Below are 18,105 nucleotides of genomic sequence, written 5' to 3' on the forward strand. Positions count from 1 at the left end.
ATGCGCCTCCGCGCCGCCGCCGCCGCCGCCCTCTGCCTCTGCCTGCTGGGCGCCTGCCGCATCCGCCGCGGGCTGGAGGCCGCCGCCGTGCGCGGCCCGTCGGCGGCCGCTCCCCAGCGACCCTCGGCAGCCGCGCCTTCCTCCGCCTCCTCCTCCTCCTCCTCCTCCTCCGCCTCCCCCTTCTCCTCCCCGCCGCGGAGGGACGGGGCTCTCCGCAACGGCACCGTGGTGCCGCACCACTACATGGTGGCCCTCTACCAGCGCCTGGCCGCCCGCCGCGCCCCCGCCCGCCGCGCCGACACGGTGACGGGCTTCGCCGAGCGGGCGCGCAGCGGTGAGTGCGGGGCGCGCAGCGCTCGGCGCTACGCGGGGCAGCGCCGCGCAGCGCCGCGCAACGCAACGCCAGCGGCGGGGCAGGGGAGGAGGGACGGGGCTGCCCCGCCGGGACCCCGCCGTCGGGCCGGAGGGATGGGGATGGGCTTGGGGCAGGGGTTTGGGGCTACTGCGTGGGTTTGGGGATGCCACTTCTGCGTGGGTTTGGGCGTGGGGATGGGGCTTCTGCATGGATTTGGGCTTGGGGCTTCTGCATGGGTTTCGGTACGGGGATGGGGCTTCTGCATGGGTTTGGGGATGCGACTTCTGCATGGGTTTTGGCATGGGGATGGGGCTTCGGCATGGGTTTGGGCTTGGGGTTGGGGCTTCTGCATGGGTTTGGAGATGGGGCTTCTGCATGGGTTTTGGCATGAGAATGGGGCTTCTGCATGTTTTGGGCTTGAGGATAGGGCTTCTGCATGGGTTTCAGCATGGGAATGGGGCTGCTGCATGGGTTTGGGGATGAGGCTTCTGCATGGATTTGGGTTTGGGGATTGGGGCTTTTGCATGTTTTGGGCTTGGGGATGGGGCTTTTGCATGGGTTTGGGCATGGAGACAGGGTTGTGCATTACTTTGAGAATGTAGGGATGTGGTTGTACAGGGGGATGGAGCTTGCATGTTGGTCTGAGCACGGGTTTGTGCCTGGGATGGGGTTGGGAATGGGGTTGTGAGTGGTTTTGCATGAGGATGGGGCTTGTGCGTTGTTTGGGGAATGGGGCTGTGCATTGGTCTGAGCAGGGGCTGGTTGCCCGGGATGGGGTAGTGCATGGGGATGCAGATGGAGCTTAACGGGGTGGGGGCTGTGCAACAGTTGTTTGACGGGGATGGAGCTGTGCATGAGTTTGAGCATGTTGTCCTCAGAGATGGGGACAGGGGTCGGGGATGGGGCTGTGCGTCGGCATGGGGCTGAGGTAGCAATGGGAATAGCCACAGGGCTGTGCCTGGAGCTGGGGAAAAGGCTTTGCCGATAGAGATGATTATGGAGCGCTGCATGAGCATGGGGTCGGGGAGGGCGATGGGGTTGCACATGCAGTCGGGATAGAGGATGGCTTTCAGGGCTGGGGATGCGCTTGGGGACGGGCTGCGAGGTGCAGTCCATCCGGGACAGGGCGGGCAGGGGTGTCCCATGTCCCCCCCCCCCCCTTCCCCGGCACCTGATGCTCTGCCCCGCAGCGGGGCCCGAGGTGTGCGGCGCAGTTTGGGGGCAGCTTCTCCGCGCAGCATCCCCAGGACCGGGAGGGAGAAAACCCGCCAGAGCCTTTTCAGCCTGAAAAAACTCAGTGGGGCACCGCGACGGGACGGGACGGGGAGGGAGCGCGTCTGTGCTCCCTCCCCGTCCCGTCCCGTCGCGGTGCCCCGTGGGAGGCGGCTCAGCCCCGGGCTGCCGCGGCGCTCCGGAGCCGACTGAGCTCGGCATCGCCGTCCCCTTCTCCTTCTTCCCGCCTCTTTTGCCCCCTTCATACCCGCGGATCTAATGATAATAATCAAATAAGCACATCTACACACTTACGATATGTATTTTTATATATATGTATATATATATACATTGTGCCCTGCCGGGGAAGTTCGTTTGACTGGGGGTGGGGTGGGGAATAAAATGGAATAAAATGAAAAGACAAACTGAAAAGCATCCCCAGCCTCCCCCCGTCCTTGTCGCCAGCTGCCCCGGGGCGGGAGAGCGGCAGCTGGTGATGCGGAGCCCCTCCGCAGCCCCCCAAACCCCATCCCCAAACCCAAATCCAGCAGGGGCCGTATCCTGCCGGCAGCTTTTACAGGGAGATTTTTGCTGAAAGCTGGGGGGGAAACGGCGGGGGAGCTCGGCGGGACGCGGGGAGGATGCTCCGATGGGAGGGCGGACAGTGCCCGGTTTGGGAGAGCCAGGGGAAAACCGCGCACGGGTCCTGGGGTGGTTTCAGCACAAAACGAAACCAGACGAACTCTTCAAAGGGATATCTGCTCCTCACAGGAATTTTAAATCTGCTTTAAAAAAAATAAAATAAAAATTATAATAATACTAATAGCAAATGACGGGGGGGGAGGAAAATCTTTCCCACCCAGAGGCTTCAGGCAGCAGCCCAGTGGCGTTGTGGGGGCATCGGGCAGGACTCTACCGGCAGCGGGTCAGGGGGCTCGGGCACAGCAGCAATGTTTGCAGTGTGCCCAGCTCCGGTTTCCTGTTACAGAGGCAGAAAAGAAAAACCAACCTTCCCAGAACTCATTCATTTCTTCTCCCCAACCCCACCTCCTTTGTTGTTTGTTTTGTTTTGGTGGTTTTTTCTTTTTTTTTTAATTCACATTGAGTATATTTAATCAGTGCCAGAAACTGCGCAAGTCTCTGTTTGGGCTTTGGATACACCAAAAATAGTGACAAATTGAAGCTGAGCTCACTTTCAGCTTCTGAGAGTGTCTCTATCAGACACCCCGAGGCACAGCGGCTGCATCCCTGACGTGTGCCTGTGCCTGCTTGCGAGGGAAAATGAGATTTTTCACAGCATTTTACTTGGCATGGCTGGGGCTGGAGGGGGGCAGGGCAGAAGAAATCGGTGACAACCTGCTGATTGGGGATGGGACTGTGCCGTGCAGGTTCAGATGGGGCTTCTGTGCCAAAACAGGGTAGTGATGCAGCTGGGGGACCTGAAACACCCGGGAGGAGGCAGAGGAGCCACCTCGGGACGTGGGGAAGAACGCTGATGAGAGGCTGCTTGTTTGAACTGATTCCTCCCTCCCTCTCCGCCTTCTCCTCCCCATTTCTTTTCAGTGCCTCCAGCCAGGGTGACGCTCCTGGGCGCAGGGCACACAGGCTGTGTCCCCGCTGGGATGCTCAGTGAGCCTTGCTGCAAAGCGATGATCTCCCCCGTTAGCTCTGTGTCCCTTGCACCTCCGTAACAAGAGCTTGGCTTCAGCTTGCTGTGTTTGTATTTTTTCTTTTTTTTTTTTTTAATTTTTATTTTATTTTTTTTGTTTTATCTCCTCCAGATGCCTCCCCGTCCAGCCTCGAGCAGCGATACCTCTTCGACATCTCCAGCCTGCCCGAGGGGGAGGAGGTGACGGGTGCGGAGCTGCGGGTCCTGCGCGCCCTCCCCGAAAACCAGAGCTTGGCCCTGTCCCCCGAAGGCACCTTCCACCACCTCCTGCTCTCCACCTGCCCAAGCCGGGACAGCGAGGAACCCCGGCTGCTGGACTCCAGGGCTGCAGATATTTTGGACGCCGGCTCCTCCAGATGGGAAGTGTTTGATGTCTGGGAAGCCCTGCGGGATCGGAGGGAGAGATCTCTCTCGGGCAAGTTGCTGTGCTTCCTGCTGAGGATCGTCTCGGATCAGTCGGGGCGGCTCCTGCCCCCCCGGCAGCTGGGGTTCAGCAAGCCCCGGCCGCAGCCCCACGAGCGAGCCCTTCTCGTGGCCTTCTCCCGCACCCAGAGGAAGGAGAACCTTTTCAAGGAGATCCGGGATAAGATCAAGGCTCTGGGCAGCCCCCCCTTCCTGGAGCCCCCTGATCCAGGCCAGGAGGCGTACACCAAGCGGAGGAAGAGACGGACCACCATCGCCGCCCGGTCTGGGGGCAGAGGCCACGGGAAGAAGGCGAAGACCCGCTGCAGCAGGAAGCCCCTGCACGTGAACTTCAAGGAGCTGGGCTGGGACGACTGGATAATCGCCCCCCTGGATTACGAGGCGTACCACTGCGAGGGGGTTTGCGACTTCCCCCTGCGCTCCCACCTGGAGCCCACCAACCACGCCATCATCCAGACCCTGATGAACTCCATGGACCCGGAGTCCACCCCCCCCAGCTGCTGCGTGCCCTCCAAGCTCAGCCCCATCAGCATCCTCTACATAGACTCCGGGAACAATGTGGTTTACAAACAGTACGAGGACATGGTCGTGGAGACGTGTGGCTGCAGGTAGCAATTTCTGCAGCTCTCCCCCTCCCCAGCCCGCCCCAGCCCGCCCCGCCCAGCAGCCCTGCCCCATTTTATATATATAAATATAAATATATATTTTATATATATATATACACACATACACATTTTGGTGTGTGGCTTTCCAGAAGCCAAGCTCCGAGCAGGTGTCCCCTGCCTTCCCGGGGATGCCCTGGCCGTGAGCTGGAAGGGATGGGGGATACCCCCCAGACATCGAGGCTGTAAATTGCACCCCTCACCCTCCTTCGGGCCCTCTCAAAAAAAGAGCGACCCCCACCACCCACGCCGGGTTTCCCGGGGCTCAGCTGGGGGTGATGCGCTGCGGCGGGAAGCCAGGCTCCCCGCTCGGAGTTGCCCCCATCTCTGTGCCTTGCCTGTCCCCCTCCCTCCCGGGGTGGGGGGGGGGGGGGGCACACAGCCTGGCAGAGCCCCTGGGGGATGCCCGCTCAGCCTCCGAGCTCTGCCTGATCCGCTTGGTTTGCCCAAGCTGAGCTGACACCTTCTTTCCCAAAGATTTTGGAAAATGTCTGGGCAAAATTATCTTGGAGGGGGGGAGGAACGACCTAGGGAGGGGGTGTGACAGAGCAGTGGCTGCAGCGTGGAGGCCAGCGTCACCCTCCGGCTGTGATGGGGGGTCGGAGGGGAGGTGGGAACGCTCTTTTCTTTAAGTTCAAGGAGTTTTCCTGGCTGCCTTCAAATCGCTGCCCTGGTTTGGGGTGTGGGGGGGAAACAAGGGATCCCCAGGGAATTGTCGGGGGGGAGGGTATGGAGATCCTGTGGCCATGAGAGGTTGAAATAATTTGGTCCAGGCCTGTTTGCAGTGTGGAGGGGCTGGTGAGTCTGCTGTTGGGGACGGAAAAGACGGTCCCCATAACTGAAGGCTAAAGCGAGTCGGGTCTGAAGGAGATCTCGTGCTCTCGGTGGAGATGGGAATAGCGCTGCCAGGTGTTAGCTGGGGATGCTGCGGCTCTGCGTGCTCTGAAGCACCGGCATGGGCACTGCCACCCTTTGCCCATGTCCTGCAGGAGGTACCAGCCGGTGGGTCCTCTCTCTTTCCAGTGCAAAACCCCATTTCTGAGGCGCACTGGGCACCCGGCATTGGGCCCGAGTCACACAGCCGTCCCCAGCGTGTCTGGAGAGAAGGAAAGGTCTCGAGTTTCCCGGGGAAGAGCCATTTCGTTCGGGTTCTTTTTCCAAATAATCTCTATAAAAGCGCTAAGCTCCACCCTACCTTCCTTTGGCACCGATTCCCCAGCGAGCTCTGTCCCCAGAGCGCCTGCCTCTCCCCGCTCTGTTAAGGGAGCCTGGATCCACCGGGAACAGACATTTCCCATGCAAACCCCTGAATGTCACCTTCGGAGACTGCAACGTAAAACGGGGTGCTCTGACCCATGCTGAAAGGGCTACAGGATTTTACTAACTCAGGAGCTGAGTATAGATTATGCCTTTAAATCAGAGAAGCCTTGCATCCGTGCCAAGGCGTGTTTTGGATGCTGGGAAGCATCTCTGCTGCACCTCGGTGGCGTTTGGTCCCCAACTTCATCTTCCTGGCTGGGTTGCCTTAGACCAGAGATGTATTTGCACAGATTTTGCTTTTGATGGTTTGTTTTTTTTTGACGGCCAAGGTGTTGGCGTGTAAACATCAGTGCTCTTTATCAACGGTAGTTTGCTTTCAGGGGAGATAAATCCCTGCTGGAAAATGTGTTTTTTTTTTTCTATATAAAGCCAGTTGTCCTCCATGGCAGGGGTGTTCTGCTAGGGAGGGATGAGCTGAGCCAGGGCAAGGGGTTGTCACCAAGATCCAAATGATTTCAAAGGCCAAGAAAGCCTTGTGGAGGGTCCAACAGCCCCTTCCCCCCAAGAAAATAGTACATCAGCAGGGTGTAAACCGTGCGCATCAATAACGGTGATATATCCACTGGGTTAAAGCCCCCCAGCCTCGCTCCATCCTCTCCCCACTGAGGTCTGCTCTGCATCCTCAGGCTGCGGCCGCTGTACACTCAGGGGAGCGAGTGTGGTACCCCTAAGTCTCGTGTAACCCCCTTGACACCCGTGGAGCTCCTCTGGCTTTACATCCGCGTATCTGAGAGGAAAATCCAGCTCCCTACCTCGGCGTGAATGGAAATATATATTAAGCATGACGTAGCCGTACCCAGGGGGATGTGCAGAGATAGAGGTTAGAGGGGGAGAGGAAGAATCAGGTCCATGCCAGTGGGTTTTTTTGATGTCAGCATTTGCGAGGGGGTGGGGGTGGGGTTAGGTGCAATTAGGGGGTGAGGAGAGGTGGGCAGGAGGGCTCATGGCTTTGGCACAGGTGGTTGGGGGAAGGCGGTTGGCATGAGCAGCACCGGAGCAGCTTGCTCTGGAATCACCGGCTCATTTATAAAGTCACCAAGCTTTCCAAGTACCTAATTTTTCAATCGCTGTTGGTTGCTCGAAAGTTTTTCTCACTTCTGAGACAATTTTTTTTTTTAATGTTTTCATTTCTTTTACCCCCTCCCTTTCCTCCAAATATTTGCGGTGCAGGTTCGTGGGCAGCTCAAATCCAGGCAAGATATATATAGCTCTTGGCAGCCCTCACTGGCCGGTGGCTCTTGCGAGCCTTGGCTGAACCAGTGGCCTAAGACCAGCTTCCGTGGGACCGTGTCCGAGGAGGTGCTGATGCCCGTTATCCCGCAGTTCTTGTGGTCTTGTTCAGCCACAGCTGCAGGGGACAGGCAGACAGACAGACAGATGTCACCTCAGATCCAGAGGTGGTGGACGGAGAGCAGGGTGCTGGGTTGGGTCTCGCGATGCTTTACCCTGACCCTACTGTTGGGGTGCTGAGCGCTGCTGGGGCTCTGCCCTGACCCCTGCGGGGGCTTCGCTGGCCCTGGCGAGAAAACCTGTGGCTCAGTCGCTGCAGTTCCGTAGCCTGGATCGCTAAATGAGGAGGGGGAGGATTCGGGGAGAGCGCAGAGGCTGCTGCTGGCAGCGATGCCATCCATGGTTTTGCCTGTGCGGGGACCATTCCTGGCTCTCCCGGCTGCAAGTACCTCTCCATACTTTAAGCGGGCCTACAGGAAAGATGGGGACAAACTTTTTAGCAGATCCTGTTGCAATAGGACAGGGGTAATGGCTTTAAACTAAAAAAGGGAAGATTTAGACTAGATATAAAGAAGGCATTTTTTACAATGAGGGTGGTGAAACACTGGCCCAGGTTGCCCAGAGAGGTGGTCGATGCCCCATCCCTGGAAACATTCCAGGTCAGGTTGGACGGGGCTCTGGGCAACCTGATCTAGTTGAAGATGTCCCTGCCCATGGCAGGGGGGTTGGACTAGGTGGCCTCTAAAGGTCCCTTCCAGCCCAAACGATTCTATGATTCTGTATTTGGTGGGAGAGCAAACTTCAGCCCCCCGGGGTGAGGCCAGCAGCAGTGTGGCCCTTTGCGTTCCCACCCATGGTGACACCGCTGTGCCAGCTCCTCTTTTAGGAGAGCATCTGTCCCTTTCCTGGGCAAACAACCTCCAGAGGATAACAGGAGGGCAAAGGATGGCGTCGGACCCTCTCTCTGCTTGCCTGAGGGGACGGGGAGGGCAGGTCCCTGCCTGGGGCTGCCCCGGAGGGGTGCGTATGAGCAGGGCAAGGCAGGAGCGGAGCAGGGATGGAGCTCTTGGTGGGTGACTGTGCTGCTGCCACCCTGGGCAAGTATATTGGCCACAGCACTCGGCGGTCACATTGCTCATTGCTCCCGGAGGAGTATTTCCAGAGCAAAAGCCACCAGCCCTCCCTTACGAGGGCAGACTTACGTCCCCACGTGCTGGCAGCGAGGGCTGCCTCTCCGTCCGCATGCAGATTCAGAGGTTGCTGCCAAACAGTGGGATTAGGCTCGGGATGCGGTTGTCGGAGCCATTGCAAATGGAGGCGCTGAGCCCTCAAGTGGGGTGCAAAAGCCTTTCCCGGGCAGGGAGGTTCCCACCGCCGAGATGCTGCAGCCCTGTCATCTTTGGGGTCGATGTGGGGATGCATCTGTAAAGGGCACAGAGGAGTAAAGCAGCTGCAGGACGGTGGTATCCCAGCCCAGCGCTCCAGCCCCGGAGCTGGTCCTCCGCAGAGCATCACCCCATAACGCCACAGAAACGGTCTGGGAAAAACGTATTTCTGATCAGTCTCCTCTTACCTGAGCTGATTTTGGGGCACATATAAGCATTATAAATAGGAGACTAGAGGTTGAACGTGGACAAATGGGAATTCAGTAGGCTCAGAGTGATTTTAATGGATAATTATAGGTTCTCAATCTGTAGTATTTATACAACCTTTCCAGTTAAAAAAAAAAAAACCCAACAGTTTCCGTGCAGAGTATATTCTCCTGGAAGATTTGTTTGACCTTCAGCACCATTTTTATCTGCAGGATATAATTACAGTGGAGCTAGAAATATTAGGCATTTGAAAAGGACTGTGTATCTGTGTTTAACTGGCTGCCTCGCCAGTACGTGGGAATGTAGTTGCGCAGGAGCAGGGAAACTCGCAGAGCGATCCCATTTGACGTGGAAACAATAGGGCTGCGATTTGGGGAAGCACACAGGATCGGGATAGGACTGGTGTGCGTGCCTTGCCTTGGGCTCCCTGAGGTCTATAAAACTAATGTCTGTGCTTAAGCCACTGCCTGCGCTGTGTCCCGAACCCCCCTGTCCAGCGGAGTCCCATAGCAGGGACAGTCAGAAGCAAAATGGCTTTATGCCCGGTTTAACTGCCTGATGACCAGGGGTGCTTCTGGCCTAGAAATAAATAATTCCCAGGAAACACAGATTTTATCCTTTTTCATTTTTTTTTTTAATAATTGTTTTTTAATTCTCCTAAAATCAGGGGATTGTCTAACATCGCCCTTTTTTTTTTTTTTTTTTTTTTTTTTTTACATTATACTTCAAATCCAATGGTAGAAGGGAAATGAGTGTCCTCTCATATGGAAAAGGCAGCTTGGCCCTGGCATAGCTGCATTGATCCCAGCGGCCTCACTTCTGGTCAGCTCTGGCAGGTGGAGCCGTGTCCTCTTCGGCTGTTCGCTGATGCTTGGCATACCTGTAGGGAAAAGACTGGAAAAGGCACCGCTTCCGATTAAAAGCAAACCCCAAGCCTTGAGCCTCCTGCTCGAGCCCGAGTGACAGCGATTTCTCTGTCTGTTTGCACCGTATGGATTTTAACTCACGTCTTGATTACGCAGCTCTCGCGACTGGAGAGAATTGGATAGGTCTGCAGTGATTTGTCGGTCACCCTCCCGCTGCAAAACAAGCGGCTCCTTTTACTCTTGGCAGTTTTAGGTCCTTATCCCACAAACTCAAACGTGTGTGTTTAGGGAGAGTCACCTGTGTTGGCCCCCATGTAACAGCAGACACACGTGCCGCTGTTGGCAGCACGTCCCCTCGCAGGGAAGAGAGGAGAGAGGCTGGGGCATCACTTAGGCCACCATGGGGATGCAGGTCCCACGGGGCTACAGCTGGGCAAATGGAGCGGAGCGTCTTGGGGCGCTGATGGGACCTTTGGCTTTGCTCTCCAGACTTAACAGGAGTTTTGCCGTGAGTTTTGGCTTGACGTGCCTGTCTGTGATTGATGGCAGCATCTACAGTTATTCACATCAAAAACCTCATGACATATGTTGATGTGACAGATTTGTCATAAATACCAATCCACTGACCAGCTCATACTCATGTTGGAGTAAACCTGGTGGGAAATGTCATGGTTTCCTGCTGAGAATGTAGCGAGTCCTGAAACATGAGTACCTTCTCTTTTGTCTCCGTTGGGGCGGCATGGCCATGTGCCAGGGAGAAAAAACCTGCATGGGGTGATGGCAGTGAGAGTCTGAGTTTGGAACCAACACAGGGGTTGGTTCCCAAAACGGGGCTGTGCCGCTGGGTTTGAAAGACAGTCAGACTGAAGGACTATCACATGCACCTTGGCTGGGCAGTTCCACCAAATCGATTGCTGTGTCCCCTGTCCTGGGTGAAATCAGAGTTGCGGTGTGAATTTTTCACTCTTCACGTCACCCTCTGGGGAGGTGAGTGGGCAGGAAAACCCACGTGGGCAAAACTGAGCTCTGGTCTTTGAGAGTGCCGTGGTTCTTCTTTTAAGTCACCATCACCAGCAGATGAGAGAGACTATGTGTGTCCCACTGGCATCAGAGCAGCTTCCCTGGCATTGGGGATCCCTTTAAGGGGTCCAAATGGGGTGCTGGGTGGCAGGAGCAGTGTGCAGTGGTGTGATCACCACGGGACTGTGTCCTCCATGAAAACATGTTGGGAAGAGGAGTTGGGGAGTAAATGTCCCATGGATGGGGTGTTGCTGATGGTCAGGAGCCTGTGATCTCGCAGGCTGGAGAGTGGAGAGTTTTTCTGCTCCTCCTGTCTTTGAATTAATGGCTGGTAAAAGGGCGAGATGTTCCGGCAGGCTGGTCTTCACGACACACTGAATTTTGTCATAAGCTGCTTTGTGTCTTCCATGGCAAAACCAGCTGCATTCAGGCTCTTTCTTCCCAGTACAGCGCGTTGCAAGGTACATAGAGGTGCAAAGGTGTCTCTGAAAATCAGCTATGTCCTGTCAGCAAGTGTTCTGGACCTTAGGAAAATGACCAAAATTTGGAACTCCTGCTAACCCACTGACCAAGGACCCCACCCTCCACCTTGAAGGACGTTTTGCACCACTACACCTTGAAGCCTGTGTTGCCCATGCGGCTGCTTTTTCCTTTTACTGGCACCGGTATTCGAGCAGCCCCCCTGACTTTACTGTGTTGGAGAGGAGCCAGATTTACATGGTGGTGGGACGGAGCACACCGGAAGGTTGGCTGATGCACTGTGATTAACTTTTGGCTGAGCAGACAAGGGTAGGAAGCGTTGAGCAGCAGAGCATTTTCATGGAGATAGGGATTGAAAAATCGTAAACCGAAGCTTGATCCATTCCCAGAAATGGTTGAAAACAAAACCCAGCCATTTTTCAGTGGTTTTTCAGCAGGTTTTGCTCTTCATTTTTCTGTCATTGCCACTTATTAGTTCATTCGTACATTTTGTGAGATTATTTTCCTGCTTTGATACTAGTGCTCATACATCGTGTTTTCTGGATGGGGAGCGTGGAGACTTGCTGTGGTGTTTGGTGGTTGTGGGGGAGAGCGAGGAAGGAAAGGCTGAGTCTCAGCAGCAGGAGGCCGGGGCGCAGCCTGGGCCCTCGAGCAGGTGACGGTGAGGAGACGGGCCTGGCAGGGTTGAAGCCGGTGGGAGGAGAGGACCCGCGCATGGTGGGTCACATGCTCAAGTGCTTTTCTGGTGGAAGGTGGGAGTGTTTGGGTCTCCTGTCCTGTCCACTTTGCCACAGTGTCAACCCATGGTGGTACCACCCAGGTCTCCACCATCAGAGGAGCGAGACCTAGAGGCTGGGTCAAGCCTGGCCACCCCAGGAGTTTTGGTGTTGACTTTGATTCCAGTTTTGGGGGAGATGGTAGCATGCCCCATTGTGTTTCATTCATTTCCTCCCTCCTGGCCTGGCAAAGAGAGAGGAGAAGAGCAGGAGGGGAAAAAAGAGGCAAAGCTTAGGTCTCCCTTGCTCCCAAGCTGGTTATCCAACTACCTGCATGCCAGCCAGGCGCTGCCGAGCACCACAGGGCTCACAGGAGCTCAGCCGTCGGCAGCAGAGCGTGAAATAACAACCACGGGCCAGGAGAAGGGATGGTCTCACACAGAGAGGCCGGACTTTAGTCCTCGAAGAGGTGCTGGAGTTACGTGGTGGTGTAGGCAATGATCAGCTGGGGATGGGGCACTTTGTAGGGGCAGCTCGTCCCCTCCTTGGCCAGGGAGGGGGGTGATCACTCTGGTTACATTCTTCCCACTTTGTTGTGAGTAATTAACCTTAAACAAGAAAGGCCTGAGTTTCTGAGGTGCTGAACAGCTGGTGCTCCCAGGCGCTCCAGTTGAAGCCACCACGTTTGTGCAGTGCCTTTGCAAATCAAGCTCTTACAAACTGAGGAGCCATTAGGGGCTTTGCCCACCTGGAGTCACCAGCTCCATCTTGTGCTGTAGCTCTTCGCTGAAAAAGCTGGTGGAGATGTTGCTCGCAAGACCTGAACGCGTGTCTGCGCAGGGAAGACCTGCTCTGCTCTTGGTGCTCCCCGTTTCAGATGCAGGCAGGAGCAACATCAGCCCCGCTTGTTGATCCAGTTTGCCAAGTCACTACGTATCCCGTCACCACGTGCTCTTTTTCTGAAGTCAACTCAACACTATCTGGAGCTCCTTTGACAAAATGAGCCTCTCTGCTGGTCAGTCATGGTTTTATTTATATGTTCTTTTCTTTGATTAGAAAAGAAAATATCAAAAAAATGAAAAAGGACTCGCGTTTCCAATAGCCGTATCTCTAGTAGTTATCATTTTTGAAGCAATACTCGTATCCCTGTGTGTGCCTCTAAACTATCCATGTATTTGTTCAGCTTTTTCAGGTCTGAGTGTGTGAAATATCTCTAAAGAAGATAGCTCTGTAAGTGATGGTGTAAATGCATTGTTTGTATGTATTCTAAAGTTTAAATAGATTGTACATATGGGATTGTAAATGAACTGTAAACAGCAATCTATATTTTCTTGAATATATTATATAGCAGTATATATTTGTTAAATAAGTATTCTTGTATACCCTTCAATAACCTTTTTAATATTTTGTACAGATAAGTTTATTAAATATTTTATTGATAAATAGATCTCTGCAAGATTTTTTTTTGTTTGAAGACTTGTGTCCGTGCCCCGAAACCAGATGGGTCACTTCACAGCAGCTTTCATAAGTCATCTTTAATTCCTGGGCTACCTAAGATGTTTAAACCAAAAATGAAAAAGCCGTTCATCTTATAGCCTTCCTTGGCAACCTCAGGCATTTTCCAAGAAAAAAAAAAAAAAGAACAGTGAATGTTTGTGATGGATTTATCAGCAAAGCGTACATCCCTTTTCTTCCCGGTGTTTCTGAATACAGTTCCTCTGCCTTGACTAGTAGATAACCAGCTCCAACCAGCCAAATGGGATTCTCTCCATTGACTTGAACAGAAAGTTTTAGAGGCTCAGAAACATTGTTTTGAGGGTGTAAATGTGAGAGCTAGAAGAACATCCCCTGCCCACATCCTGCTTGTGATCATACAAAGCTGGCCTGATGGGTTTGACTTGAGCACAGGACTCTGCCCCGGCAGGTGCTCGGCTCCCTGTGGTCCCCGCAGAGGGACCCTAAAACAGTGGTCTTCTGGAGGGGTGAGGGAGGAACCCGATTTGGTTAAGTCTGGTCAAAACATCCCCTTTGGAAATGAGGAAGAAATTAGGAATTTCAATACTTGGGATATGAAAAAGTACCTGGAAAAATGTAGCAGAGAGTTATTTTCCCCCAAGTCAGGTGTGGTAGTTTCAGTCCTGTCAGGTACCACTGGTGTATGTGATACATCGCCTTGTACTCGAGACATTAGGCTATTACTACTGCAGCAAAATTTTTGCCAAAGATTGCTTTTAATTGAATATTGGTTTTCGTTCATCCATCCCTCCCTATTTTTTAATAGCTAAATAAAGCACCCTGGGGCATGAAACCCTTTTGCATTCCTAGTAGGTGAACTTTAAAAGTTATGAGACATCCAGAAAGCAAGGAATCTGTAAGATTAGCTTAATCCATCACATCAGATTAATGTGATGCACAATCTGGGAGGGGCTGTCAAAGAGCCGTATAACTTTTTTTCATCTGCTTTCACCAGGACTTTACAGTTGCAAAATGAGAAGTTTCAGGAGAGTGAGTTGCTTTAGCATGTGCTCCTGCAATGGACATCACCTAAGTGCTTTGGAGACCGCGAGGGAAGGTTAAGACTGCCTCTGCTACAGCCCTACCACATACAATACTGTGAACATGCAGGTGTGGAGTAGGGCACATTTTGGAAGCACAGAAGAAGCCTTCAAGACATCAGGGATGTGTTTCAGTCACAGCAGAGCAACCTCAGATTTCAAGACCCAGGAGAAACACATGGAGAACTGACAAGAGAGGTTTGCCTGAAGGTCCGAATAATTAATTCTTACAATACCGGTATTTTCTAGGCTGTCACTTCATCTTGAGCACAGCCACACACTCAGCTGGAGTGAGGCACAGTGATTTCTATTCCCAGTGGCACATGGACTGACATAGCAAGCACAAGCCACCTTTTGGGCAGTATCCTGCATCCTCACGTGCTCATTTACAGTCACACTGGCTGAGGGGGGGGTCTGTTGGCACAAGTTCTCCAGCTGGGCAGGTGGAGGGAGCCAGGATAGCATTTCCCACCATGCACCCTGCCCACTCTATATGCAGTTTTACAGGAAAGTATTAACAAGTTATTTTCAGCAAAACAAGAGTGAGAGCAAATGGTCATTCACAGGAATCCCATCATGTCTTCACTGAAATCAGCGGGAGCAGTAGGTTTGTGTTCAGTGGAGATGGGTTTTTAGTCCATAGTACTAATATAGTGTTTTCAGACTATTCGTGATTTAAAAGATAAACTAGTTAGTCCTCATATATACTCAGAAACCCAAGCATTGTCACCGTCAGTTTATATTTGAGAGAAATCAGAGGCACAGCACAGACAGGTGAGATGCTTAAGGTCACACACTGACACAATGGAAGAAAACGCAGAGCATTGCTAAAACAGGACATAGTCTGACTTGGGCACCGAGTGCCTTAACCCTAAAGCAAATGCCGAAGTCTCTTATGCAGTAAAAAAGTTAGTTGGTGCCTGCCAGGACCTCCAGAGGGAGATCTGGTGCCCCTACATTTAAATATCTATGTTAGACCAGACAAGTATTTTTGACATCTGTTTTGGGAGCACCGCTTTATGAATTGGGGGCAAGTTAGGTGACCCAGGTCTATTTTGCTTGGAGCACCGGTTTTCCTCTTAGCACCTAATCCAAAGCCCAGTGAAGTTAGTTTTAACATATACGTTAATTTCAGCAGGTTTTGGACCAGGCTGTAGCATCTGCTGGAGATTTACCTGAAGCCTTTCATGTACCATCCCATGTCGGTTTCTGTATCGCAGACCCATTCAGAAGATCCTTGAGGAGATCACTGGGATATGTGTTTGCTGTGAGGCAAAACTGCAGTCCCAAAGTATTCTAGTATGAAAATTTTATCTTATTTACAGTAACTGATACTAGGCATGCTTTCTTTACTATGAAAACTGAAATCCTCATTATAACAAAGTGCTCATTCCGCAGGAATCCTGCTATGTTGGACTGTCCTGTTTGGGTGCAAACCAGTAGGGATACGAGGATAAAAGGAAACTCCTGTCTTGCAGGCAATGCTTTTGTACTGAAGCTCTTTGTTCGTCATGTCACCTCTGCTGTCCTAGTCCCAGGCAAATCGATCACTTGGGTCTCCCTAAGCCTGTGTGCAATCCTATTGACTTTATTGAGGCTGTGCTGGAGCTGTAATTGGAGTTATACGCTCCATTTCACTCGGGACGCTTAAAATCCTAGGGGAGGGGTGTGTGAGTGAAAATACAGGTTCCTTCCTAATAAACACTGGCGAGTTGCAGTCCCCGCTTGCATGATGAGAGCGGATGATGTTAACACTTCAAAACATTTATATTCTGTAAATGGTATTCCTGTTTCTAAGAAGTTAGATTGGAACAGCTGGATCCTTACCAAATTTTACGAGTGCCTGTTAGGGAACTGCAGTAGTTGAGCCCTGAGGCTGGGAAAGCCTGTTTTTCCCAATTCCAAGCCATCTCATCTTCATACACAACAATTTCTCTTAATATAATAATGAAAGCACAGTGTATTTCAGAGCTTGGGGGCTTTAAGGTGAGTTTGTTGAAGATGTTCAACTGGGAGAGTGGGGGGCACACCCCCCCCCCCCCCCCCCCGCTGCCTCTTTCATTGTGAATTGCTTCGATCAGGATGGCAAAAAAATCTCCTTCGAGTGTCTGACTGGCAAACACTGCAGTTCAGATACGGAGCGAGTCAGATGTTTTAAACAACATTCTGCATTTTATTAGCTGCTGCAAACTACTTTCCACAACACAACTACTTTCCTGCAAGCACGTTCCTGCACTAGGCGGAATGGAAAAACCTAATGCATTTACTATAAGCTTAAGCACTTGAAACCAGTCTTTAATTAAATCTCCCCCCGCCTGTGCCGTCCGAGCAGGCGCGTTAGCCTGTTTCGTAACTTCTGCACGAGGCTACCGAGAGCAACGATCGCTCCTGGCAGCTGCTCTATCTGCTGCTTGTGCTCAGACCCCATCAGCTGCTCCAGAAATATACGCTGTCTGAATAGTTCCCGGTCACTCACAAACGCTCTCGGGGTTCCTATTCTGTCAGTGTGCCAGGAAAGAGAACATTTGCCTGCAAGTGAAGAGGCTCAGAAACTTACTGTAGTCGAGAGTCTCGAGTGTGACCTGTGACACAGAGTACAACAAGTCTCTTGGGTCTAGTAAGTTTATCCAAACCCAGTAATAGTTTGAGCGACTTTATTAACGATAACATTGAACATCTTGTTTAAAGTCTTTGCTGGCAATTAGCTAGACCAAAGAAAGGGACGGGGAGTGGATGCACGTATAAACCCATTTTCTGTAAAATAAATACATAAATGACCTCAACTGCAGAGAAGAGATTATCTGTTGTGGCTCATGTATGCAATCTGTCTCCTGTGAGTCAAGAAACTGGTGTTTACCTTGGAGTCCAACTCCAAATTCTTCACCATAAACACTGGGCAAGCACTCATCATGCTTCCTGAAGGGACAAACCTCACTAATCCACACACTCTATAGCTCATTCAAAGCAGCAAACACGGAGCTGGAGGGAGCAAGGGGAAACAAACATTGATTATTTTGGAGTGGCTCTGGATAAAAATGCTTAAGTGAGTCAGGTGCCTACCACCCACCGATTTTCTCTGCACTTAGCAGACGTCTACATCGCATGTGAAATGTGGGGTTTGGCAAGTATTTTTGTAAATTTTTCATGCATGAAGTAACGAAGAAGGTGAACTAAGACTAAACAAGTTATCAAAATAAAGCATCAAGTTACATTTTACCATAAATGTCTTTATTTTTGTTACTGGAGTTGTGTACTTTTTCATAAAAGGTATTGATCTAGCAAAACACTTGAACATGAGTCGAAGTCATTGAAGCTAGCGGGATTACTCGCGTGGTGAGAATTAAGCACAAATGTGAATGACAGAGATTAGGTGCTACTGCGTACAGTCAATTCATTTGCGATAGGTTTCCCAAGAATTCTAAAATAGTCTAAAATAGGCAAGACCACACTGTGTTTTCATGGCAAGTTGGCACATTTGGACCATAAGCACTTTTGACACTCTTTGCCTGGGGTCATGGTGAACACTATGGGCTTCAGAGGAGCTGGATCCTCATTGTGTGAGATCTGCTCCTCTTAAGAAACAGAGCTGTGAAAGCCAGACCTGTGCTCTTTTTTTTGCAATTAAGAGTAGCAGATTTTCAGATCTTAGCCTTACGGTAACAGCTTCAAGGAGGAAGGTAGCAATTGAATCAATATGGTTTGGATAATCTTAGAGAAAATTCGTTTAAGAAAATCGTAAGGCATTATCCTGCAGTAGATCCGGTCATCACTGACCAGATCTAATCTCAGTTTAGGTCTTAATGCAGTCAGTAGGATTTATTATAACTAACATTTGTATAAAAGGCATACACAAGTCAAGTACAAGTATTGCTAAATTAATTCCTCATACAAAGTATACGAATAATGCACTGTAAACAACTGCTTCTCATAGGTGCTTCAGTTTCCAGGCTTTTATAGTCGCTTGTCATCTTTGGTTAATGCAAGATTTTTTTTTCTGTTCTCAGG

At 51.7% G+C, this 18,105-nt stretch overlaps 1 protein-coding gene across 1 annotated transcript; it reads left to right on the top strand.

Moving 5' to 3' along the window:
- GDF7 (growth differentiation factor 7) lies at positions 1-4,271 on the top strand (the record flags this gene model as incomplete). The annotated part of the gene is made up of 2 exons (XM_082481939.1): positions 1-334; positions 3,349-4,271. 2 exons carry the CDS (start codon positions 1-3, stop codon positions 4,269-4,271), a joined length of 1,257 nt encoding a protein of 418 aa, XP_082338065.1.
- Positions 4,272-18,105: the final 13,834 nt, after the last annotated feature.

Source organism: Vanellus vanellus, assembly GCF_965231255.1.
Source record: "Vanellus vanellus genome assembly, chromosome: 3".
Lineage (NCBI taxonomy): Eukaryota > Metazoa > Chordata > Aves > Charadriiformes > Charadriidae > Vanellus > Vanellus vanellus.